The sequence below is a fragment of the Semicossyphus pulcher genome, unplaced genomic scaffold (assembly GCF_022749685.1).
Source record: "Semicossyphus pulcher isolate SPU_LCO1_2020_fin unplaced genomic scaffold, fSemPul1.0.p SCAF_4, whole genome shotgun sequence".
Lineage (NCBI taxonomy): Eukaryota > Metazoa > Chordata > Actinopteri > Labriformes > Labridae > Semicossyphus > Semicossyphus pulcher.
This window is the reverse complement of record NW_027211715.1, coordinates 11,153,406-11,174,548: the sequence shown is the minus strand read 5'-3', so window position 1 is coordinate 11,174,548 and position 21,143 is coordinate 11,153,406. Positions and strand designations below refer to the sequence as shown.

The following is a 21,143-nucleotide window of genomic DNA, read 5'->3' as shown; positions in this document are numbered from 1 at the left end:
AGAAAGTGGGTTTCTTTTTCAGGTTCATACCACCGTGGTAAGCCAGAGTGAAGCTGTGTAACTTCTTATGAAACTCCGGGGTATTTGATGAACCAAGAAGTAATAGCACTTATTTTGTTGACATGTCTGGAGGGTGAGATTCGCTTCACTTTTGATGTGAACACAGGGTAGCTTCTCAAGCAGCTAACTGGATTGTAAACACGAATGGAAAAAGAAGTCTTGGCTGGAAGTCCTTATAGCTAAACGCTGGCTAATCCAGAATACCCTAAATGTTTGCCTTTACTCCCAGAGGCTATCATCGTCAGATGACAGCCAGTGGGTTCTGAGATAGGGTGCAGTTTGATTAGAAACCTGTTTTTCTACATTTCTTTGGCTTTCTCAACAGCATAAACTGCTACCACTGCTCTTTATTTTATTTTCCATCCAATCACCATGGAAACTGCAATATGTTCGATGTTTACAATACTTTTGATCTTTGAGTCAAGATTTTTTGTTCTATAACAGCCAACAAAGCATGCTTTGCACAAGTCAAAAAAAAGGAAAAGAAAAAAATAAGACTTTGTATACTGCTGCTATTTTTCAAATGACATTGTGATCATTTTTCATCTTTTTTATAGACTTTTTCTCTCTTGCCAAGGAGCTTTTTTCAGCTATATTTTAAATGGGCTCTCTACCTCTAAATGTTTGTATATTAAAATCAACGCCAAATGCACTTACAATCATAGTATCCCATAAAGAGACCTGATACTTTATGATAGGCGCTGTATTTTCTTCTCTTCTATCATCTGAATCCCATCCACTTCACGTTCAGACTACAAAGATTTTGGTGTGTAAACGAACAAATGAATTGCATGTGTGAACAAATTACACAGCTATTAATAACCATCAATGGTATCAAATGCATATATGCAAAACATTTATTGTGTGTACAAAAAGTAGTTCAACAGTAAAACATGAATGAAAACTGACCATCCCCCCCATACCAGTGGTTAAAACTTAGGTGTTATAAAGTTCTCAACAGAACTATCACAGTCACGTCTACATTGTAGCAGAACTATTCAGATGCAAGTAATTTAACAATCCCTCTAGGAAAAGGTGATTACCAACAACCTAATGATAATGCATACAAGTATGCAACAAAAGGCAGAAAGAAATTCCAATTTAGTTTCAAGAAAGCCATTTTTTAAGATAGTATTAACCAGTTTATTTTTAAAGGCTCTTAAAAATATTGAAGGGATTTGTTGAATTTGCAACAGTTAAAGTGGTTGAAATAAATCAGGATCAATTCCTAGAGGGATTGAATTACCATAGCAACGACTCTGTTCCATAAAGCAGTCTGAATCAGATCAGTCTTAACTCATTGTCATAGTAAGTTTAACATAGCCAGACTTCAGCTAATTTAAATGTTCAAAGTGAGTCACTTATTGATTATTGGATAAAAACGTATTTTTGTCAAAGTGAAACTCAGAAAATAGATTTCAAATCCTCAAAGTGAAGATGCTAACTCTTAGCAGAACAGTAGAGGAATCAACTTTTTGTCACAATCCTGACATATGTTTAAGCCCATAACAGTTTTCACCTTCCTTTTAGGTCAGAAACACCCAACCTTTGTCACCCAAAAAGAAATTCCAAAGGAAAAATAATCAATGAAAGATTTCATTTGACAAATTGAATACATAGATAATTCTATAGAAAAATAACTAGCAATGCAACAGCATACAAACACACAAGAAAAAAATAGTTTCCCAAGTTTGCACACAAGTTCTGAGAGCAATACTCGTACAACATACTGCAATCCAAAGTAAAATGTGAGAATATAGAGATGGAGAAAATGTAATCTCTCAGAATATCACATTATACACCGTATCACGTAATCAAGTGTTGCTTTCACTGTTCACCCCGTGTGTCCTAACAAATTTGGAGGCCTATGATTTAATATTAGCAACAAATCCAGTCACAGCGCTTTTCTTTTAAGCATATAATTTCAGCAACCCAGGCGTGGCTCAAAACATCAAACCAACATCCACAGGTTAAGGCTCTAGCAAGTCAATGTTCTAAGAGTGTGGCAAAACAAGCCAGCAGAGACAACCTGGTGATTGTTATAACAGAACTGACATGTCTAAATGAACATTTTAATAGCTGTAAACCCACTAATTTAACACTGCTTTAACACTGCTTTCATACAGCAGATTTATGAGGGCCTGTTCTTATAAGACAGCTGTCACACTCTCACAGGGTCATCTCTGGTTTCAGAGTAGTTTCAAACATTTGCTACTAATTTCAGATTTTTGTGTACCCTGAAACTATTACACAATATAGTAATAAAAGTCCACAATATATAGAAAAAAATCAGATATTAACTGGCCACTGCTCCTTCGCTAACAACATCTTTCCCTAATTCTACAGTATTGGAAAGAGTGCTCCATCATTCTGAAACTTTGAGATTTTTGTTGGGCCTCCTGGAGGAGTCAGAGTCAACAGCCTGTTTTACATGACTCAGTACATTTTCTCTCCTCTACAGTCCACACTAAGGCAGCACAGATAATTGACCCGCCACCTTTTCATAGAATTGCAATCATAAATCAAAGGTTGTCAGTCAAAATGAACCTGTAGTGTTTAAAAAAAGTGCAGGATTCAGCGAGCCCCTACAAGTAATAGCAACAGTTGGCTGAAAAATACAGTTTCAACAAGAAACTTCAGCTCCATGCAAATTCGTTCCAAACCTTGCAAGAAAGTTGCAAATGTTCATCTTTAATTTTTTGATTCAGCTCTGCTAAGTAAAACTTAGACCAGATGAATTATCCCATTTCATTTCTATTGTAAAAAAAAGAGTGATGAAAGAAAGAACATTGAAAAAGCAGGGGGGTAATGATCAGGGTTCTAACAGAAGGTCAAGTAAGGACCAAGTGTACAAATCCATACTGGGTTTGCACCTTGGATTGGGAAAGTCAGTTTTCCGAACACAATTAAAAAAGAATCTTTAACAGGCTTTTTTCAAGCAGCCTGTAATTTCAACTGCATTTCAATGCAGGTCTTTCAGAGGAATACATAAATAGAAAATACAGAGGTAAATGTGCAGCCAGGCAAAATCTATATGGGGAACCACACAAATAAATGTTATATATGTGACATCGTTTAAGACTTCTGGGTCAGAAAGATATTGATTATGGAGAGAAAAATAAAAACTACAATTCAATCAAGAGCTGTCCTTCATTGTTCAACACTAATGTTAAAAATTCTGTGTTTATTAACGCACAGAAGAGGTCTTTTTACTCAAATAACAGGTTCTTAGAGTTGATTTCAATCCTCACACACTGTGTTCTACTGTGCACAAGTGATAAAATCAAGATGCTTTCCACCTAAGAATGAATTACAGCCAGTAAAAAACAGAAGACATGTAAGGTACTGTTAGTAGGGGTGAGAATAATGACAAGTTTGACTGAATACTTGGATCCATGATCGTCGCGTGTTGCAATGTGGGGAAAGATGTTAAGATGTTCAGGAAATAGCTCATTAAAACAGGTCCAGAAATTTTGGAGGCAGCAAAACAGTGTCCATTAGTACAAAAAATCTTATATTGTCTTGAACAATAAAAACACCAAATGATGAGGCAATGGACATGATCATTTCTGAGTAGCTGAAAGAATATAACGGGTAAGCCCAACCAATCATTAATCCGAAGGCTTTACATGATGGCACATTCTCTGGATGACACCTTGCCCTGTAGGAAAAAACAGACAATTAGATTACGTACTTCAATTCATTCATTACATGACTGTTGTAGCAGACTACACTACTTTTAGTTAGATATACCCCATACACATTAGAGACAATAAGGTGTTATAAATAACAAACAATATAAAAACATAACAATACATTAAGCCCAAGATAACCAAACCCACCATGCCCCATGGCAGGTGGCAATTGATAAAAAGGGATTTGATCAGTCCCATATTGGTCCTCTATGGTGGCCTGATGTGCATAAAAACCTGATTAAAGTTCTCATAAAGTGGAGGAAACATGAAGAAGGGATCCATAATGTATTCTTCCTGAGTCCACAGCTAGCAGAAAACTTGAAGTAAGATGAAATTCAGTTTCGTAAACACATATTTCAACATTTTCTATTAACAAATGATGATTCATAAAAAATGACTGTTGTGTTGTTGTTATTATTATTAATGATATATATTTTTGTGTGGCTAAATAAGCAATAAACCCTACAAAATAACGTCTAAAGTTTCAGACAATGTGAGTTCTGACAGAGAAATTTTGCTCCCAGTAAGGCCCAACATTGCAATATTACTATTTCTCTACAAACTTAAGATAAAAAAAAAAAAACATTTACAGGGTTAAAAATATTTCAAAAAAGTGTGACAGAAAAAATACAACTCAATTTTGCACGGTTTTCACATGTTTTTATTATGCAAGAAAACAAGTATACTAACCGTTTGTGCCACTTCCTCCTCTTCCTCCCCATTTTCTACCTCCACCTGAGTTTTGGTCACACTCCTACTGGCCACCTCCTGCAGGAAAGCAATTCAACACGACTCATTAAAGAAACACCACACAGTGAAGCTCAAGTGCCCTCAATAAGTATAACAAACGAAAACAACATTTCATACGTAAAGTTGTGGTCTGCGCTAACCAAATCAAAAACAGGTCTAATTAGTTATGCATGGATGTCTTTACCTCGCCATCAGCATTGACTAATGTGGTAACAATGTCATTTCCTGTGCCCCAGGAAGCCTGGCTCTTCCACAACAAGTCAGATGGTGGACTGTGGGCCACGCCAGCATCAGCAGACCACACCTGTATACACACAGAGAAGTTAAATACGTAATAAAGTTTTAAAAAATCAGAGCCTGACAAATGATAACCAATAATATATTACATTTATATCATTTTACTACTTTTGTGTGTTCCTCATGACAGATTTTACATAACAAGACACAAAACAAGTGGGAATAATCTGTATATTTACATTTAAGGACTCACAGATAGCAGGGTAAGCCTTGGTATACCTGAGTATACTAGAATTAAGCGTTACTTTGTTTTTCTTGATCTCTGTTCACCTCTTTTGAAATTTTGATGTATTAATTTTCATCAAGGCAACCATATTGCAGAATATTTTTCACCAACCACCACTGGAGTTAACTTTTACTGAATTTAAGTTCCAGATCATCCTCAGCGCAACATGGGAACTTTGTTACTGTGCTGAGGCGAAATTTCAATGTAAAAAGGAAACTACTGTCTCTCTTTTATACTTTGTATTCCTCACCGTGACTGACTGTCCAGCCTTGAGGACAAACTTTGGAGAGAACTTGTAGATGATCTCGTCACTGTTGTCAACCTGTCTCTTCAACCTCCAGTTGCCCAAAGGCTGATCCTGCAAAACACAAGACAGCTTAACATACAAGTACAGAATCTTCTAAACTCCCACACAAAATCTTAATCACACATACACATAGGCTGAATCTATTTCAGATGTCGGGATGCTGCCCTTTCAAGTTTTAGTGAAACTTACATAATCAGCATTTTCTGAAAAATTTCAGACCTAATAAAGCCTTTATATTCGTTTTCCCACCTACTGTTGGTCATCTGTGAAGACAAGACGAGAAATGCCAAAACATTGCATTTTGAGTCTAAGTCCAGTGTTACACACCTGCTCAGTATCATTGGTCAGTGTGACTGCATTTCCATCCATGTCAGTAGGTGATATGGTGACTGCTCCACTAGCTGTGGCCTCTTCTGACACCAGCAGCTGCCCCTCTCCTATTTCCCCCTCTGGCACATCCTGGGCCTCCACCTCCGCTCTCTTCCTCTTGGATGAGCGGGAGGAGGAAGATCCTGTTATCCTGGAAACAGTGACTCGAGCAGATGGGCTGGGGGACAACTTCAGTCTAAAAGAAGCACAGCAGCCACCAGTAGTTAATGTCTATCCATATCTTTATGACACAGCAGGGTCTGAACTATACTTATAGTCACATACAGCCATTTAAATAGCTACTGTTAAAATAATACCAAAAAAAAGAATGATCTGTTCTCACTGATTCCAATCCAACTAACATACACTTTACTTAATGAAGAGCAAGTTTTGTAGCTTAAACACACTAATGGAGGTCCAAATATAAATTAATGTAAAAAATAAATTAGTAATAAAACTACTTTAAACTGCCTACATTGCTCCAGTTCTCTTTTCCCCCCACCCACATACACACACCCACCCACAGCTCTCCTCTACTGACACACACAGTGACTTGCTCTGCCTCTTTCTGTTTCTACCTGTATGTCTCTGCTATGATGACTTTCTTAACCAGCAGTATGGTTTATACAGTCCTGAGAAAAAAATGTCTTCATCCATGATCCTGCTTTCACAACAGCGGGTGAGCTGAGTGTGGAGGAGGCTTGTTGCTGGGGTAGTGTATCAAAACGCTCAAAATGAATTATTGATTACTGTGCAGATCCAGAGATCCAGAGATTGTCCACTTATTACCTACTTAGGTTAAAATACCTGGGCAGCCCATCCATTTAAAGTTTATGTGTGGGAAACACTGTTATTAGTTGTATATTAACTGTATTCATGAATAACACACTGAATTTATCAGTCACCCCAGAATTTCTCCAGAAGTTTTTTTTCCTTTAAATAAATGTCTGTTAAGTCACTATCGATCGCCAAATTAGATAACACAATGGTGATTAAGCCTGTGGCCCACTGATGAGGCCTTTGCATTTGCAGTATACAGTATTGTTATGGACTGGGTGTCTGTGGCAATATTCGCGGCGGCCAGTTAGTGGCGCGTTTTCCATCACCCAGCAGTGGTTGGTCTAACAGAGAGGGTAGGTGGAGCTAAGTGGTAGATTTTCCGGTCTCTGCAAGTGAGTAAACAGTAATCTACTACGGCTGAACAAACAATGAAACGATCGTTGACCACAGATACAACTTCGAAAATATGTGAAAATCCAAAGGAAAATAAACAAATTTGATGCTCAGATTAAGGCAAACAGTCTAAAAAGGAAAGCGACCGTCGGCGAGGAAAATCAAGAGTTAGAACCGTTACAAAGGGAGCCAACCGTGGACATCTACATATGTGGGAAGCATGATTGTTGTTGATCACTATAAGGTGCCGCCAAAGAGAACGAAACTGAAATCTTAGAGAAATCTTAAAGCTCCCTGTTCTTTTTTCTTCATGCTCTATTCTTTTCCAGACCTAGGCTCTTGTGCTTTATCTTTTCAGCTTGATAACAGCTTTGTAAGAAAAACAAACATTAAAGTTGTAATCCAGTTTTGTATGTTGAATCCACATTCACACTTCATCAGTGTTTACACGCAATTCCTGCTGAGTGAGGTCTTGGAGCAGAATGCACAGAAACAAATGACAATGTCTTAATTGTAGTTATATTGTACTCAATGTTTTACATTTGGAAATAACTACAGAGGTCTTGACCTTTGTAACAAAGACTGACAGAAACACAGAGCAAACAAAAAATAGGTCAACTCCCTTCTCCTCGATTATTTAGTTCAGGATTGATTACATAGGCATTAATATTGTATTTTTGTTTATTTCATTGCCATATTTATCTATTTATTATCTATATTTATTGTATTTATAAATTCAGTGATGACTGAAATGGTTCTCATTAATCCTCGGCCATTTGTGATGTACCTGTGCTCCTCTCCTTCCAGCAGTTTCCTGTATGCATTGATCTCCATGTCTAGGGCGAGCTTCACGTCCAGAAGTTCCTGATATTCACTAAGTTGAGCATTCATCCTGTCTCTCAATTCACTCATCTCTTGTTCTTTTCCTTCAATGGCACGGCGGTGTTTTTCTCGCTCAGCGGAAAGAATTTCCTCCAGCTCTCTGATACGATCTTCTGAGGCAGCCAGCTTTAAATACAAACACAAACACAAACACACACACACACACACACACACACACACACACACACACCCACCCAACCAACCAACCAGCAAAACCGGCAATTGGTAAAGATGATTAGCAATTACATTTTTGAAGCTTCATGGCAAAAGCACCTAAAACTGTAAGAGAGGTTGAAGCCTGTAAAACTTGTGTAAAGGTGTCATCATGCACTACCTGCTTTTGCAGAGCATTCAGCTGATATCCAAGGCTCTCTATTCTCATACGGGACTCCTGCAGCTCCTCCCTGGCTGTGCCTATTGCTTTGTCATTCATCTCGGAGGACACCTTGGCATTATCCAACTAGAGGGAGACAAACTTTGTGTGAGATAGGATTCTCTTTGAATATTCCAGCTGCATGCATTATGAACTACTGTGTCACGTTTTATTTCTTGGAAGATTTCGGGTCAGAGTGTCTCAAGACAAAAGGAAAAAGGATTTCTCTCTTACCTTTGCCTGGAATGTTTGCTCCAGTTCTTCCTTATAAAGAGACACTTGCTCATCATGTTGCCTCCTTAGGTCCTGGTAGGATCACAGAAACCTAATTAATGCTTATCCTTACAACAAAAGATTTTTTTGTAAACTAAATAGCCCACATGAGAAATTCAAGAATTAGTATATTTCCACAGAAATGACTACAGTGAAACCGTAGCAGAACCATGCCGTAGTTACGAAACCGATACTGTAAGTTTCTCCTCTACACACTTTACAAGGCTCACACAGGGTGTTTGCCCATGTACAACACTTCATTATCATACTCTATAGGCAAACAGACCTAAATATAACCTATTTAGTCATTGCTTAAAAAAATCAAATTATTTTTCAGTGTAAGTGAGCCAATAAAAAAATTAATGGAATGGGAAAAGTTGTCATATTGACATTTAAGGTGTGTTGAGTGATTTACAATATAAACAGATTAATTGAGTAACAAGCAAAAAATATTTATACTTATATATATGCTACTAGCCAGTAGCAAACCTAAATAACTTGTTCCCCAGTCTTTCGCTCGCTAATTTTGACTATTATGGATAAAAGGTCACCAAAACACCCTCTGCATGCACTGCAATATTTTCTGCTAATGGATGTTTCAGGGCTTTCCACAAATATATCACGTAGTCAGCTAGTGGGAAAAAGTAGCCACCTAGGGGGATCCATGGCACAAACTACTTGTTTTAATTTGTCTATATTGCTTATTGCCAAGCTAGTGCCAACTAACCCCTAAATCCATGAAGCAGCTTTCTATTGGCTGATTGCTGTGTAATCTCAGCAGCATGGATCTACTGATAAAGTTAGTTTTTCATTTGAAATGTGCTCAGTTGACTAATGCATGGTAACATTTCACTCTAGTGACAGTTGCTGAAGCTTAACTGAAATCTAAGACAACTCAATTTTTTTTTAGTGACTGTAATTTTTTAAATTTAATTAATGACATTGAAAGACTTTTGCGCACTGTCAACACATGAGTTGGTTAAATGAGTTTTAAAGACGCAGCCAAACATGATCATATTTTGTGGTAATGTTATAGAGCAATAAGATCAATAGACTTGTAATAATGCTACACGGAAAAGAATACTTCAGCACAGTGAATTTACAAATGGCAATGAAAGGAAACAACCCAGACACTTGTATAATGTGCACAGGAAAATTCATAATATTTATCACTTTGCATCCGCCATGTGACACTGTTTACAGGTAATCCAAAGTGTATTGCCCAGTACAAACATAAATACAGCAGAAATAACAGCTAAAACATACCTGTAAAGCTTGTGCCAGTTTAAACTCATAGTCCTGTCTGACTCCAGAGTCCACCTCCACTATCCTCTGCTCCTGTCGACGACGAGATTCACGAACCTCCTGAACACAGATAGAAAGATGGTAGTGCCACTGGGAACATTTTTAATACCACTGCACTCCCGGGTAGCTTGTGTGGTAGAGTGCATACAATGTACCTTGACTAAGTCCTAACACCTACACCCCATGTTTGATTTTAGGCCAGCTGGAGAATTTTCATGTACTGGAGTGCATTTTACTGACAGGTATTTCAAATTTTTCTGTCCCTCTCTTGTATGCAAGTGGGGTGGACAAAATATTCAGAAAACCTTGATGCAATGCAGTCGGTTTCAACATCACTGCAAACTACAACCCGAATAAAAAACATGAAGTTTGTAATATTATAATTATGAACATATTAGTTGGTATGCATACATTATCTATTCAACAATAAGTGCTTGATTAGCTAATAATGGAAATTATAATTTGTGGAAGTTATTTGCCATTCATACAAACATCTTACCTCTTCAAACATGCTCTTCCTGAACTCCAGATCTTCACTCAGTGATTGACAGCGGTTTTCCAAGTCTACACGCATCAGCGTCTCTGCCTCCAGCTGGCGCTTAGCAACAGCATGGCTATCCTCTGCCTAGAAACCATGTAACACCATAAGACGTATTAGCACATACACACAACATGAGTGTAACTCGCTGACCTTTCATAAGAAGCTGTGGGGGGAAAACTATGAAAAATGTATATACAACACTGGAATACAGTGTTCTCTGCTGGTAAGATGTTATGCACTGTGATAAAGATGGATCTTTTCTATTATTCTAATCTACTGATCCTGTTGTCCTTTGGTTTCTTGTTGTCCTCTGTGTGGAGCTTAATAAAGTTCCACCTTTTCAGTTGGATCTCGTAATGTTTTTCATTGCGTGGATTATTATTTCTACATTTAATTTTGGAAAATGATATCTCAGACAAACGAACTTGGCAGAGTCAAACTCTTTCACATCCTTTTTGCTACAATGTAAAGTTAACTGAGCATGATGTCTTCTGTGGGTGTAAAGGGTAATCTATTTGTGACCAGTCATTTGGTTCAGGAAATCTGGTTTAGTATCAATGCCTCCGTTGGTATACTCTGTGACCATGGCCTATTAAAGTGTTTTACCAATACATGTTTGGTAGTGTACCAGCACTTGTCTATTAGCTGTAGATTACCAGTCGAGCTCACATTAAACTCTTGACAGCAATGTCTACTGTTACCGTAGCTTGTATTCTCTGTCAGCCTCGCCTTATTGAACCATCCTGTTTCATACACTAAAATTATATCTGGGTTGCCATCTACCTTTTGCCTGAGTCCATGTGAATAGAACATTTGCTCTATAACCTTACCAATATTGTTAAATATTTGTTAACACCAGTCTCTTCTAGGATTATGAACCTGTGGAAGCATTCCTCACTGGGACATCCCTAGCTCTGAGACTCCATTGATAAAAAAGTGCACTGCCATACTTTCTGAAACAATCTTCACAATCTCAGTTTATTGCTTTGACACCGTCACCATCTGTCACATTGGACGTGACAGGCATCAACTCACTGATTACAAATCTCTTTGGTTTTTACATATTAAAGTCATATCTTTAAAAAAAATTCATCTGGAATGAGTGGTGTCAATTTTCTACGTCAAAACAGAATTACTTGTACTGGATGTAGAGTGTTTAGCAAATTATGCAGTTCCCAGGAAAGTGAGGGGGGAAGCTACATGCAGGTTGATTCAGATGTATGAAGGAGGCACTAAAGCACACTCAAGTTTTCATAAGGCCTTTCAACACTTTCTTTTCTTCTTCCCTCCTTTTTTGCATAACATAAACCCTGCTGTACGCACCTTAGCCAGCAAGCTCTTGATATCAGCCAGCTCAGAAGTCAGAGAAGAATTCTGGCCAAGAGCTGTAGAAAGAGCTGCTTCGCTTTTGTTCAGCTGGCCTTCCAAACCACTGGCCCTGGACACTGCTGCAGCAAGATCACTATCCTTCTTCTTGACACTGAAACACAAAAACAGCGTTAGGAGCAAACAGTTGCATCTTAAAATCTGCAGTTAATTCCAAATGACCAAAGGTTAATCTGATTGCAAACAATGTGGTGTGATAATTAGGTGTATGGTGACATATTACCTGCGTGTCGCTTCTTCCAGCTCAGCCTGAGCTTTGCCGAGGTCTATCTGGAGCCTGGCTCTATCTTTAGCAGTGTCATCCAAAACCCGTCGAGCATCAGCTAACTCTGCTTCATAGAGAGCTTTAAGTCCTGTCACCTGAAGAATGATAATGACACAAATTCATCACTAAATGGCCTGTTTAGGGTAAAAACAGTTTCAAATATAATGTAAAAATTCATGGTGGAAAAAAGATTAAGATAACACTGTTAGCTGTATTTTACCAGGATAATCCAATCTGCATCATTGTATACAGAGCAGTGGATTGTACAGTGTTTTAGCATGCATTTTCAGATCAATTGTGATCTAGCTGCAGATCTTGCGATAAATGGATAACCAGCTCTACATACAAGTATAAGCACATACAAGTACAGGACATTTACCATTTACCACAAAAGAACATCAATGCTTCAGCATCTCAGTTTACGTTTGTGTTGAATACTGAACATTGGTTTCGGAAAACGAGCAGAATATTTGTTGCAACTATTTTAGGGACACTTTCTCGAGTGCTTTGGTGACGTTCAAATGCATTTAGAGTTAGCACAAGTACACAAGATAACCTCACATTTTACTGTTAAAGAAACCGTACAAAAAACAACACTGTCTCAATGGTCTTATTGGCTTTTCCTGAAGAGGATTGGCCAATTGCTTTATTCATTAGTTGTCCAAACAGGCGGACACGTTAGAAAAGACCACAATTAAAATGACACGCAGTTTGAACATATTACTTTTACTGAAACGTGTTGTTAATCGCTAAGATTATAAAGCAGTGTCTTCATCACATTTGTCGATAAATTAACTTACTAAAACATATTGATAACAAGTGCTGAAAACAACCATGTCATATTTATAAATTGGCGCGCATAAGCACCCGCTCAATCCCCCGGTCCCGTTACATTTGAAAACATATTGCATGCAGCAGCATGAGATGCAGCAGCATATGTGATGTTATTAAAGTTAACAAAGTTGAGTGAATGAAACGTCCATCTATGCTGTTAAACGTAAGTTAGTGAATTTAGCTGAGAACAACTTAATCAAGCAAATCATAAGTTTGCATTCGTATGGCCATTTGCCAAAAAATATATCTAAATACTATACTAACAACGGATAGGAATGTATTAGTATCGCTTCACAATTATTTCAACCGAGTCCTTTTCAAATAAATTTTGGCGTAATACCAACATGATTCACAATAGATAACGTTACAACTTTACAACTACCAAGTGATCTGAAGATGTGAGGCTACATGTGGACTATTTTGATGTTGGTCTCACCTCTCTAGTAGTCACCTCCTCTTTCTCAGACACTTTGACCATCAGTCGGTCGTTCTCCAGTTCCAATGCCCGGACACGGTCGATATACACGGCCAGCCTATCGTTCAGGTGCTGCAAATCCTGTTTCTCTTGTAAACGAGAGATCCGGGTCGGGGAGAGAGGTGTAGAGGCCGCCGGCCGGCCAGCTTCACGGCTTGGGGTAGAAGTCGCCATAACGGTTCTTTCAACAATCTTTAGTTTGCGTCACCGCTTAGTGAGCAAATAAAAACTAATGTACTTAACGTATCCGTTTAATGATGACACAAAAAACCTATATATTTTCCAATTTTAGATGTATGTCAATCAATGAGAAGTATGCTCGTGCAATCTCTCAGAGAGTTGACTTAAACAGTGATTTCAAGATGGCCGACACCGCTATTAGGACCGCGCCAAAAGCAGAGAACGCTTCCTGTCTCGCAATGGATGATGGGAGAATTGGAAACAACGCATTCCCGTCTCACAACAGTATCTTCTTTTGTTTATAAGAAATGCAACCAACGTTTTACACAACGTAACACGTAGATCTCCTGTATGAAATTCTGTAGACAAACATTTTACATTATTCTATGCATCGAGGAGGGTGGCCGATGGATGCGGAATCACTTTGCTGATTTTAATCACTTAATCTCGTGCAGTTAAAAAGATCACTAAGTAGTTCCTTCACTTGATTTGAAATCTAAAAAGTTCCGAATCAAACGGTTGCATTATCATTTTAAAGCACTTTAGTGCATAGGTCAGTTGGTAAACGCGAAGGCATTTCAATACGTACAACAGTCCCTGAATACATCATTAGTGCACTTTCAGTTCATTATTTCTGTTACTGTTTTAATTTTTATTACATACATGTTGGCGGGGATTTTGAGGGAGGAAGTGGCGGAAAATGAAAAAAGGAGGGGGGGTTATCAAAAGAACTGTCCAGACCAAAATTATTGGTACACTTCGCTGTCTTATCTGTCTCTGTTCATGCACGTAAAGGCAAGTTTAAAACTAATGTCAAAATCTCCGACATCGACGGAAGACTCCGCGGAAGCAACCATCCTCCTACTACTTAAAAACCTGATAATGGACCCCTGCTCATAACTCATGTCAATTAACTCCTGAGAATTGACACCTAAAGGGGACTGTTCACCGTTATAAATTAACTATTGTCTGTCAAACATAAAATTCTTACTGTCAAACAATGCTGTTTGGGTATATTTATATTGCAAAGAACCGCAAGTGACGTTTAATCTGACATGTATGGCAAAAAAAAGAATGGTAGTAGTGGAAATTGAAATTAAAACAAGATATTGAGTATCACTGCTTACTTAGCGTTTGGAACACATTTGAGACACTCAGTATCACAATCCAGAGGAAAAAACGTCTCGAAAAGGGTCTCATGGAAATACAGACAAATTAACTGACCAAAGGTTAAAACAAAGCAAAATGTTATCTTCAATCAGTGGATTTCCTAAAAAGAAAAAATAGAATAGTCCAGGACTCTGCAGCGAAACTTGGACCCAGCATTAAAACATAGCCTACCAAGTTTGGTTACATAAGCTCAAGCCAATTTTGATTTATGAACATGATTGTAAAAGTGAACTTGAATTCCAAGTATGGGATATTAAAAAGTTACTTCAGTTAAAAAACAGTGGTCAAAATACACAAAATATCAGCATATTAAAATTTCTGTGAAACTGAAGGGTCATAAATATCATATTGTTCCAAAGGAAAATGTTTGCATTCATGATAGCCTATCAATTTGGATGTTCACACTAATTGTCATCAAAAGGGTGTGTTGCATCTTAGTATGCTGGGGAGATAAGTGTCCACGTTATTGGGGGTCTTTTTGATGGGGACTGTGGAGTCCCGGCTGCAGTCAGAGAAAGGGTGTTTTTTTTTTTAACTTGAGATCATGAAGGACCACAGCTTTAATGCTGAAGGATTCCTGAACTTGCACCACTGACAATAAAGAACTGAATTATAGCCTAAATGCGTGATGGAAAAAGTCAAAAAAGGAACAGATTAAGACAAAGCGACAGTGGAGGGCTGATAACCTTTTTTGAAAAGCACAACTTTCCAAAAACGCTTCTCACAATACATTTTATTGTGTTAAGGGAGAATGTAATGGATTGCTCTACTCGCTGCGCTCTGTGGTTTAGGGTGTATGATGAGACCATTAGATGGCAGTATTAGATAAAGAAATGGCAGGATTCCAAACTACCTCTAAATTTAGATTTCCATCAGAATTTCAATGACAGTATTGGTAGACATTGTCTTTGTAATTGTACAAAAATGTTAATGTAACTACTTTGTAATTTGGGGCATCTTTGGTTTAGTAACAGCCTTAAAAAAATTATTCTGTACTTCGGAGAACCCAACGGAAGTATTTTGCGAAATATAAAGTCGAAGAGTAAAATGAGCCCAAGCCAGGAGATAAAGTCTGATATAAACAACATAAAGTATTTACATTTAAAATGTGCAGTTGGTTGCTTCTTAATAAGAGATCATTTCAAAATATTTAAATATAATATATACACTTTTATCAACTGTATGAGTTACCCAAAATAATTAACTTTTTTATCATAACACTGTGTGTGTGTGTGTGTGTGTGTGTGTGTGTGTGTGTGTGTTTGTGTGGTGCAAGTCTATGGTGTGGTCTTTGGTAAAACAACAGTACCTCTTCCAGGCCGGCAGGAGCACTGTTCTGCCAACGTCACTGAAGTGTCTTCCGGGTCAAACCTTTCTTTATCCTGCTTCACTGATCCAACAGTCCTTCCGGCTTGACCGCCATCGCAGATAGCAGGTAGGATTTTAATGTTGACAACTATCAGCTAAAACCTCTGAATATCTCTGCCATCCTTCGATCTCTATCGAATAAATTAAATATACAGCAAAGTATTGACGTAACTACACATATGTGTACATTATTTTTACACTTCGGTTGGACAAAAATGAAACTAATGTCTATTTGCGACAAGGCATACTGTCTAGCACTCGTTGGTGTTTTGAGCCAACGCACTGCAACGAAGAGTCGTTCTCTGTAAAACATATCAACTATTCTTCTACATTTAACCCCATCATATTCTGCAGCGAAGGGAAGTAATATAAATAGTCTCAGTATAAGATATATAACCCAGGTCAGTACAAAATCTTCAATGAAGTGTCGGCAAGCGAATTTACAGGAACTAATATCTATATGGCGGCATTGAATGCTTCCCACTTGTTACTGATACCAACATGGCACTGCCTCGTTTTTGGGATAGAATAGCGTAATGGGTAATTCGCTCTTGTATGTTGTATAAAAACAGTGCATCACGATGACTGTAAAAGTACAGTTCCTCCTGCTAAACTCCCTAGAGTAATTTTCTAAAATGAAAAATGCCATGGAGCGATGGTTTAAAGGTAATTACTTCGAATTAACAGTGCGTTGAGTTTGAGTACTTTAATGGAATACTAAAACAATGGCTATTGTCTTTCAGTATTCACTTTGTTTTTAAAGCATTGGTCCCAAACTTGTGCTACTGTTGACAGAAATTTGAGACTATAATAAGCCAGGAGAAAATCTGGGGATCTGGATTTGGTGAAACATCACAATTAAAATTAGTTTGAGAGCTTGAAAGGGGGTTTCCCCCATCACTGCATGTGTAGTCGGGTAGCTACTAAAAATGTTTTCTTTGCGCTTGAACTAAATTTGTATGTGATCTTCTACAGACATGGCTATTCGCTACCCCATGGCCGTTGGCCTTAACAAAGGCCATCCAGTCACAAAAAATGTAACTGCCCCCAAACACAGCCGCCGGCGCGGGGTGAGTATCAGTTTATTTATTTATACCTGGAAAAGTACTTAAAAGTGGATATTTTCTGCATTACAGTGTGCTGTATTTTAAACTAAATGATTTTGCCATTTGGACTGTTAAAACCATAAGAATATATCAACTGTGGCTGTGAGATTGTGATTTCTCATAGCGTTTACTGTGAAATTTACTATTTTAAGACATGTATTTCTGTGCAAATGGCTGATCTAACAAGGAATTAACAAAGATTAATTGAATATCACTTAGTTAGTTGCATGCAGCCCTACTGTAGCTTGTTTCGGAAATTCCCCGTACTGATTTCAGAGACAGTTACAAGGAGAAATCCTAAGAACTGGACAGTGCTAAAAACAATTTAAAGAAATGCTCTTTTACAGTCTGTTACGTTTTTTGTTTTTTTTGTTACACTGAAATTGTTTTTAGCCCAAGTCAAAATCTGTACATTCATTACAACCTTTTGCCCAAATGACTAAATAATAATTTATTGTTCCAGAGAAAAGTGCTATCTGTCTACAGAATACCATATAGCATTAGTGTTTTGTTAAATTCAGGGACATCGCTCATAGTAGGGCTGCGCAATATTGAAAAAAACAGACACTGTGATCACTTTGTTCTGCGATATTTATTGAGATTATTAAAAAAAAAAGGAAATTACACCAGATAAATGCTGTGTTTTTAAGTACATATACAATAAACGATCCTACATTTTATTTGGACGTTTAGATCTATTTTCTTCCATCAAAACAAGCCCCTCACTCTACCACTCCAAACAGTGTTCAAATGTATGTTTAATCAGCGTGACCAGCCCAGTGACGGTAACTCCCACGCATAACTAAAAGCCTGCCTTGATCATTCTGCTAACATGATCCATGACAGCAGCAGCGTTCCGGGCATGTTAACAGTTTACAGGCAGGCGACACAGACTCTGCACCTCAGCGGTCTGTCGCTTGCCCATAAACATGTGCGTGACAGCCGTCATATATGATGTCGGCGGGATGATCGAGGTGAAGCCAGTCCTCCCTCTGCTAAATTCAGATATCTTGAAGCCATAAGAGGACAAAACAGGGCTGAATGAGGATATTAGGAAGAGCGTCTGAGATTACTTGCCTAAACATTCTTTATTACTCAGACCCAGGTTGCTCACCAATTCAGTCAGCAAACCCTCTGTAGGCTTTAATATTGTTAGCCAGCAGTTACTGCAAACTTGCTGACCCTTTAACTTTTTAATTCTCTTCCTTCCTCTATTAGGATTATTCTTATTTTAATTAGTTTAGAAATATACCTCTTAATTGCTTAATTTGTATCTAATCCATTTAATTTGCTGCTAGAAATCAAAGGTTTATCCTATTTAATCTTAATGTCTTATTTTCATAAGTCATCAAAATGGCACTGGATTATCTTGGATTATTTGTGTTAACATGCTGCAATATGGGGATCCATCAAACTTTATTGATTTATGCAATGATGTCCACCTTAATAATCAAGAATTTGATCTAGAAGAGTTTGAACTGATAAAACGTATACAGGATAATGTTCAAATCCTTGTTCAAAACCTGTCTTTCCTCTTTAGCGTCTGACCAAACACAGCAAGTTTGTTCGGGACATGATCCGTGAAGTGTGCGGTTTTGCTCCATATGAGAGGCGAGCCATGGAGCTGCTGAAGGTGTCAAAGGACAAGAGAGCCCTCAAGTTTATTAAGAAGAGGGTCAGTTCATTTTTCTGTTAATTGCAATGATTAAGCTATATGTACAAACTGCTTTATAAATCTAGTGTGCATGTGTATGTCTGTGTTTTTACATAAAATGTTCACAAACTTTTAAAGTTTAATGTTATCACATAACGCTGACTGCATTCTTGGATGAAAAACATCTTACTTTACCCGTCAATGTGAAATGTTTTTTGTTTCTTCCCCAGATTGGCACTCACATTCGGGCCAAGAGAAAGAGAGAGGAGCTGAGCAACGTACTGGCTGCCATGAGGAAGGCTGCCGCTAAGAAGGACTAATCTGTCACTGAATAAAAAGTTTGCTTAACTACAAAATCTACACTGATGGTCTTTTTTTTTCTGTTTTACAGGTATACTGGTTCTCATGGTCATGTCTAGCATGTATGGTCATTCCTAATCGGTAACAAATTTCAGGGTTCTTTGTTTAGAGGCTGTCGTGATTTCTTTAAAAACAATTAAACGTTCTTCAAAATGCCAACATGGTGTACTGTAATTCACAGGTAGTGTTGACACTTTAGTATATTGATGCAAGTTTTTTTTAATGAGGGAAATTCTGCAGGTAGAAAATGCAAGCAGCTTGAATGAGCGTTGGATCCTTGAAAAAAAAAAAAAAAAAAAATGACGTATGACGTAAAAAATGAATATATATATATATATATATATATATATATATATATATATATATATATATATATATAGTGGGGTTTTTTTGTGGTTTTAAAACACTTAAAACAATCAAACAGCAAATAGATTTTAAACCTTTTTTAAAATTTTGCATTTTACAGGAATTATTTTCTACTACTGCTCTATTTCAAAGTTTCTACATGCAATTGCTATATCTGTTGTAAGTTAAAGCTAGCGTGAGGAACTTTAATTTTGTGTTTGAATGTGGCCACCCTGTTTACAAAGTGGTACCTTTTGATTTATTTGCTGATCCTGCCCTGTACATGTGTAAGTAGGGTTCTCTTTAGAAATGTGTCATCCTACTGTCTTAACATTCAAACGTATCACTTCCCATGAATCTTTGCTGTAGACAATATAAACAAAGGGTGTTTTGGCAGCGTGCAATAGCTTCAACTGACACCAACCCAGAGGCAGCTGTGACTGAAAAAAAGCCTGGCAATAAAGATGAGAAGACCAGTTCATTAGGTTAACTTAACCAGGTTTGTTTTGTTCAACCACCCAAGAAGTTTGCAAGTCAGCGGCTTAGTTCGCTAACTCTCACAAGCTCCAACTTTTTTAGTCTAATGAATAAACAAGTAAGGGATGATGTACACTGCCAAGAAACACTTAGTGAAGTGGACTTCACGCAGTATTCGTAGCTGATTCAAGCCATAAAGAGCAATAATTGGTCAGTGCAACGTTAACTGAACTATGAAGGGAAGAACTGAGGACTAATTATCTGCATGTTTTAAGACATGAAAGGTGACAATAACATGTCAAAGACACTGAACTCCCGGTGGCACAGCCTCTGCCATCAGTGTATAAATGTGTGTGTGAATGTGATGTACCATATACAGTACTAAGTGTATGGTTTCTTCAGGCTTAATGCACTGGTCTGGGACAGCTGTGCTTTAAGGTTAAATTATTTTGTCTGAAGTGTGTAAATTCAATTATGTTCGTTACTGAGGCCATAGTTAAAGGTGGTGTGGTACTTAACTAAATTATATTGAGATGTGTCTAATTTTTTGTCCTCCTTTACATATATGAGGGGGCTAGAGTATTAGAAACACCTCTGAATATAATGCAGCTCAGTACAGCCCCACCACCAATTATGACCTTGACGTGAAAAATAATTGAATTAACACCTATAATGACAGCTTAGAAAAAATTCTGTACATTACAGGCAACATAAAAGCAAATATTATAGTTGAGATTGTGTACTTAATGAAGTGGCAGGTGTGTATATATATATATGTGTGTGTGTGTGTGTGTGTGTATACAGTACTGTGCAAGCGTAGGAAGGTGTGAAAAAATGCTGTAAACTAAGAATGCTTCCAAATATATCAATAATATTTTTGATCAATTTACAAAATGATAAGGCCAAGTAGTCGGCCATGGAAATCAGAAGATGTCCAGCAGTGCCATCAGCTCAGAACTGGCAGAAACCAGTGGGACCCAGGTATACCCATCTACTGTACAGAGAAGTCTGGCCAGAAGTGGTCTTCATGGAAGAGTTGCAGCCAAAAAGCCATACCTCCGACATGGAAACAAGGCCAAGCGACTAAACTATGCATGAAAACATAGGAACTGGGATGCAGAAAAATGGCAGCAGGTGCTCTGGACTGATGAGTCAAAATTTGAAATATGTGGCTGTAGCAGAAGGCAGTTTGTTCCCCAAAGGGCTGGAGAGCGGTACAATAATGAGTGTCTGCAGGCAACAGTGAAGCATGGTGGAGGTTCCTTCCAAGTT

General features: G+C 37.8%; 2 protein-coding genes across 2 annotated transcripts; one reads left to right on the top strand and one right to left on the bottom strand.

The window, feature by feature from the left end:
• Positions 1 to 903: 903 nt before the first annotated feature.
• On the bottom strand, positions 904 to 13,567 carry lmnb2 (lamin B2). The gene is made up of 13 exons (XM_069679908.1): positions 13,173 to 13,567; positions 11,861 to 11,997; positions 11,575 to 11,731; positions 10,210 to 10,335; positions 9,672 to 9,770; positions 8,367 to 8,438; positions 8,094 to 8,219; positions 7,665 to 7,885; positions 5,663 to 5,900; positions 5,279 to 5,386; positions 4,690 to 4,809; positions 4,446 to 4,523; positions 904 to 3,721 (listed from the first exon to the last, which is right to left on the bottom strand). The coding sequence occupies exons 1-13, from the start codon at positions 13,383 to 13,385 to the stop codon at positions 3,686 to 3,688; spliced, it is 1,731 nt and encodes a 576-aa protein (XP_069536009.1). The 5' UTR covers positions 13,386 to 13,567; the 3' UTR covers positions 904 to 3,685.
• A 2,351-nt stretch (positions 13,568 to 15,918) lies between these two features.
• rpl36 (ribosomal protein L36) lies at positions 15,919 to 19,045 on the top strand. The gene is made up of 4 exons (XM_069680583.1): positions 15,919 to 15,996; positions 16,905 to 16,999; positions 18,576 to 18,710; positions 18,920 to 19,045. Exons 2-4 carry the CDS (start codon positions 16,907 to 16,909, stop codon positions 19,007 to 19,009), a joined length of 318 nt encoding a protein of 105 aa, XP_069536684.1. The 5' UTR covers positions 15,919 to 15,996; positions 16,905 to 16,906; the 3' UTR covers positions 19,010 to 19,045.
• Positions 19,046 to 21,143: the final 2,098 nt, after the last annotated feature.

What these genes read in the sequence shown, in the direction of transcription:
- rpl36 (XM_069680583.1), top strand. Translation starts at nt 16,907, where the DNA reads ATGGCTATTCGCTACCCCATGGCCGTTGGCCTTAACAAAGGCCATCCA. An exon ending in AACACAGCCGCCGGCGCGGG is followed by an intron (nt 17,000 to 18,575) that starts GTGAGTATCAGT and finishes TTTCCTCTTTAG; the next exon opens with CGTCTGACCAAACACAGCAA. An exon ending in TCAAGTTTATTAAGAAGAGG is followed by an intron (nt 18,711 to 18,919) that starts GTCAGTTCATTT and finishes TTTCTTCCCCAG; the next exon opens with ATTGGCACTCACATTCGGGC.
- lmnb2 (XM_069679908.1), bottom strand. Translation starts at nt 13,385, where the DNA reads ATGGCGACTTCTACCCCAAGCCGTGAAGCTGGCCGGCCGGCGGCCTCT. An exon ending in AACTGGCACAAGCTTTACAG is followed by an intron (nt 8,439 to 9,671) that starts GTATGTTTTAGC and finishes TGATCCTACCAG; the next exon opens with GACCTAAGGAGGCAACATGA. An exon ending in AGGCTGGACAGTCAGTCACG is followed by an intron (nt 4,810 to 5,278) that starts GTGAGGAATACA and finishes GTGTGTATACAG; the next exon opens with GTGTGGTCTGCTGATGCTGG.